General features: G+C 46.8%; 1 protein-coding gene across 1 annotated transcript; it reads right to left on the bottom strand.

Moving 5' to 3' along the window:
- Positions 1–56: 56 nt before the first annotated feature.
- LOC104531264 (integrator complex subunit 4-like) lies at positions 57–4676 on the bottom strand (the record flags this gene model as incomplete). The annotated part of the gene is made up of 6 exons (XM_010176106.1): positions 57–145; positions 893–943; positions 1717–1902; positions 2107–2213; positions 3114–3231; positions 4482–4676. Coding segments are annotated over 6 exons (746 nt in total), but the record flags the coding sequence as incomplete, so codon positions are not given.
- Positions 4677–5356: the final 680 nt, after the last annotated feature.

Here is a 5356-nt window from a genome sequence, read left to right as displayed (position 1 = left end):
ATCCCTGACATTCTGTGATTCTGTGATACGTTGAGTATTTTGAATACAACACATACCTTTCAGGGTAAAGTTGACTGAGGACCCAAATTAGCTGGACAGCAGCACTGCGCACTTGCTCGTAATCATCTGCCAACAGCTTGCAGGCCTGAAAGAAAATTACAGTCCAATTACACCTGAAACATCTCCACCTGAGCTGTCATTCACTTCATAGAATCATAGAATGGTTTGGGCTGGAAGGGACCTTAAAGATCATGTAGTTCCAACCCCCCTGCCATCAGCAGGGACACCTTCCACCAGACCAGGTTGCTCCCCCACCCTGCAATTCATATCCTTACCATGAATTGGTTAGAACAGATTATGAAATTCATTATTCCCTTCTACTCCCCAGTATTTCCAAGTTGGATTATGTAGACGAGTCCTAACAAATTCAATCAAGCACATGCTGTAAAAATCCAGAATTGCCTGTACTATGCAGGAAGTGTGAAATGTGAGTCTGTGCTAGAATTAATTTCATACAGGCTTTGATGGCACAACCTTATTGACATCACAAACACAGGCTTCACGTGTACTCACCAGTGAACAAGGGTTAAAGACTTCAAGACTGCTAGATTACAGTAATAAATATATAATGCCTTGTGCTTCCCATGATTATCACCTCCAATCAACAATATATTCCAATCAAAGGATGTGCTTCAGTGTGTTTAAACAATGAGATGTAAAACTGATTTTTATTTCTGCTGCCATAGGGCAATAAGGAATTCAGGCAACCTAAGTGCAAAATACTCCACCTCTGTTCAACACTCTCCTCCTCTCAAACCACGTTATCACAGAATCTAAAAAGCAAGATAATCAAGGAAGTACAAAATAAATACAAATTAATACAAAGCTTTACCTGACTGTAAACAGCTTGATGTAATTTTAATCCTCTTTCATGAAGCTGCAGCTACAGGAAAAAACAAAACAAAACAAGAGAAAGTATAACTACAGGTTTAAGTGACACAGACTAAGTTTTCACCACTGATTTTTTCTGCTTTGAGTAAACTTAGTTGCTTCCGTTTCTTTACTGCTGCTATAATTCAAATATTTCATTATCTTGGCCATAAGTATTTTAAATAATCATCTTGACTTAGTATAATTCTTTTTCCCAACTTCACAGCCACTCTGATTGATGAGGAAAATACAATTTATATAAATAAACTGACTGTCCATTTTCCCAGCCTTCAAACAATTGTTTAGTATTAACCATATTAAATTACAATTACAATAGATGTGGGTATCTTAAAAATCCCAGCAGCAGGGACACCTTCCACTAGACCAGGTTGCTCAAAGCCTCATCCAGCCTGGCCACAAACACTTCCAGGGAGGGGGCACCCACAACTTCCTTGGGCAACCTGTTCCAGTGTCTCACCACCCTCACAGTGAAGAACTTCTTCCTAATATCTCATCTAAACCTCCCCTCTTTCAGCTTAAACCCATTTCCCCTTGTTTTGTCATTAACTGCCCTTATGAAAAGTCCTTCCCCAGCTTTCTTGTAGCCCCTTCAGGTACTGGGAGGCTGCTATAAGATCTCCCTGGAGCCTTCTCTTCTCCAGGCTGAACAGCCCCAACTCTCTCAGCCCGTCCTCATAGGAGAGGTGCTCCAGCCCTGGCATCATCCTGGTGGCCCTTCTCTGGGGGCCACTGTATCTGTTATTCCACTGTGCCAGCAACACTTACCATGGCTTTTATAGCTGCAGTCCTAACACGAGGGTCCTGGTCATTAAAATGATCCCCTATGATCTTCTGGACATCTTTGGCAGCTTGGCTTTCAACTTCTTTTGCAACACCTTTTTCCACTGGTCCAAGACAGCCAATTAATTGAAGACACTTATTTCTTACACCATGGGAAGAATCTGTCAGATGCTGTGGAATGGAAGAGAAGAACAGATGTAAATGGATTCTTATTGCTCTTTCACCCCCTCAAAACAACGAGTCACATTCAGATTCTCAGCAGTTAAAAAATGTCAATATTGCAACAGTTTTTTGAGAAAAAATAATTTAAACACTGACTACATTCTTTTCCTGTAGCAGTGATAAAAGTTTCCTGCCCCAAAGAAGCCACCTTACCTTGCAGGCTACCTCCACCAGTCTCATCCTGACAGATGGATTCTCTGTGAGTTTTGTGCCGATCACCAACAGGGTGTCCAGCAGCTGAGCAAGGACTTGATGAGACTCTGCAAAACAAAACGGTGAAGGCCATGTACCTCCTCACTGAGCTCCTCATCAGCTACAGAAGCACAGGCTCAGCCAGGTTGGAAGGTTCTCCTGAAGCCTTCTCCTTTCAGAGGGCAGAACAAGCACAGCTCCCTCAGCTTCTCATTGCACATCACATACTCCAGCCCCCAACCACCTCAGTGACACTCTGCAGAACTCACTCAGCCTCATCAGCACTTACCTGGCACAGGGGAGCCCAAAACTGGATGTGGTTTTCCAGATGTGGTCAAACCAGAGCTGAGTAAAAAGGAATAACCCATCCCTTCACCTCTGGCTACACTCCTGTTGATACAACCTGGTATGCAGTGACTTCACTGCTCACTCACCTTTAGCTACTGTCCACCTGGACCACCACAACATCTTTAGAATCACAGAATCATAGAATGGTTTGGATTGGAAGGGACCTTAAAGCCCATCCAGTTCCAACCCCCCTGCCAGCAGCAGGGACATCTTCCACTAGACCAGGTTGCTCAAAGCCTCATCCAGCCTGGCCACAAACACTTCCAGGGAGGAGCATCCACAACTTCCTTGGGCAACCTGTTCCAGTGTCTGACCACCCTCACAGTGAAGAACTTCTTCCTAATATCTCATCTAAACCTCCCCTCTTTCAGCTTAAACCCATTTCCCCTTGTTTTGTCATTAACTGCCCTTAGGAAAAGTCCTTCCCCAGCTTTCTTGTAGCCCCTTCAGGTACTGGAAGGCCATTATAAGATCTCCCCGGAGCCTTCTCTTCTCCAGGTTGATATAAATCAACTCCCAATCACACACTTCAGATGTAAGGACCTTACCACTGTCCTGAATCCTTAAAGACACCGTGTTTGTGCCTTGATCTCAGGCACCACCAGAAAAGCAGGACTTACTCTCATTTTGAAGCGTGTTGATGGCATCATCCACGATGCAGTCAGGGGAGAATCCCGCCGTCTTTGACAACAAGCCCAGCAAGGAAGCAATCTTCAATCTTACAGAGGCATCATTCTCCTACAAGGAAACAAGGAGATATTCTCATTCATTTTCCAGTTTGAAGAGCACAAAACACTACACACAGGAAGGACTTGTATATAATTCACCACAAGGGTTTGAATTTTACTGCCAGGCAACTTCCTCCTCCACACATCCACAGCACGCCCCGTGGAAAGTTAACCATGACAAAATGATTACGTGGCAGCTCCCACTGCATTTCCAAATGATCCTTTTACTCATAATTCCTCAAAATCACCTTTTACTCATCATTCCTCAAGATCACCAAAATTACCTGTTTGAAAATTTAAAGTTTAATTAAAGAAAGTTTTCAAGATGCAAAAAAACATCAGTCAGGAAAGACTGAGACAGCTTTGGACAGATGGGTCCCTTGGAAAACTTCTTGTCATGTCTTTTGTTCTTTGTTAATTTAAAATTAATCACAAAGGCCACCTGCAGAGGTAACGTAGTCACAGCCCCGTCACTGGCTCATGAAAACATCAGCAAAGGCACTAAGATGATCAGAAATCATAGAATCCCAGACTGGTTTGGGTTGGAAGGGACCTTAAAGCTCATCCAGTCCCAACCCCCCTGCCAGCAGCAGGGACACCTTCCACTAGACCACGTTGCTCAAAGCCTCATCCAGCCTGGCCTTCAACACTTCCAGGGAGGAGCAGCCACAGCTTCTCTGCCCAACCTGGGACACTGGCTCACCACCCTCACAGTGAAGAACTTCTTTTTAATATCTAATCTAAACCTCCCCTCTTTCAGCTTAAACCCATTTCCCCTTGTTTTGTCATTAGTTGCCCTTAGGAAAAGTCCCTCCCCAGCTTTCTTGTAGCCCCTTCAGGTACTGGGAGGCCGCTATAAGATCTCCCTGGAGCCTTCTCTTCTCCAGGCTGAACAGCCCCAACTCTCTCAGCCTGTCCTCATAGGAGAGCTGCTCCAGCCCTGGCATCATCCTCGTGGCCTCCTCTGCACTGGCTCCAGTAGCTCCATGTCCTTGTGCTGTTGGTGGCCCCAGCACTGGAGGCAGCACTGCAGGTGGGGTGTCAGGAGAGCGGAGTAGAGAGTGAGAATCAGCTCCCAAATCACTCAGGTAAAGGATTACAGACACTCACTCTCCTCACACACGGCTTCCAACAGCCCAGCCTCTTGGCACCTGAGTCAGGACCAGGAGCCTGTGACTCTCTATTCCATATTCAACCCCAAGAAAACAGCACAAACAGAATGAGAATTCTGGAAGCATGTTTGGCTCCCAGCTTCACCACCTTGTAATAGTGCTCCAGCAGGATCCTGACAACCCCTTCCACGCTCTCTGCTTCCACGGGCTTCCTGGCAAACTGCAGCAGGTACTGCAAGGCATCAGCAGGTGAGGTGGCTTTGCACAGGTCGACATGGAGGGCTGCTGACTTGCTGGGCTTGGTCAGGCGCAGCTTCTTAGCGGACAGGTCCTCGTGCTGCTGCTGTGGGCAGAGGGACACAGTTCAGAAACGCAGCACAAATCCTGACCTGCTCCCTCCCAGAGTGAACACCGTCTCAGCATTGAGCCTGAGGAAGCTCCTGTGCCCCACAGGAGTCACTAGTCTCTCCCTCATCTGTTTTAGGAAGGAACATCCCCAGTCCCCTGTGCTGCTCCTGTCTGGGAATGTTAATCTGGAGAAAAGGAGGCTGAGGGGAGACCTTGTGGCTCTGTGCAAGTCCCTTGGAGGAGGGTGGAGAGAGGTGGGGGTGGGTCTGTTCAACCAAGGAACAAGGGACAGGGCAAGAGGAAATGGCCTCAAGGTGCACCAAGGGCAGTTGAGATGGGATGTGAGGAAGAATTTCTTTGCTGAAAGGGTTCTGAGGCATTGGAAGGGGTTGCCCAGGGCAGTGGTGGAGTCCCCATCCCTGGGGGGATTGAAGAGTCATGTAGACATAGTGCTGAGGGACATGGGCATGGTGGTGATGAGTTGACAGTTGGCCTGGATGCTCTTACAAGTCTTTTCCAACCTTAATGATTTTGTGGTTCTGTCCTGCCCTGGGAAACAGCCCTCCTCCCACACCAGCCTGAGGCAAATCCTGCCCCTTCCAACCCCAGACAACGAACCCACAGCAAACACAACTTCCCCTATGCCCACCAGCCTGGAGCAGACAAGAAAGTCAC

This window comes from Antrostomus carolinensis, unplaced genomic scaffold (assembly GCF_000700745.2).
Source record: "Antrostomus carolinensis isolate BGI_N321 unplaced genomic scaffold, ASM70074v2 scaffold48699, whole genome shotgun sequence".
Classification (NCBI taxonomy): Eukaryota; Metazoa; Chordata; class Aves; order Caprimulgiformes; family Caprimulgidae; genus Antrostomus; species Antrostomus carolinensis.
Note: the sequence above shows the minus strand (reverse complement) of the source record. Positions and strands in the feature narration are given on the sequence as shown.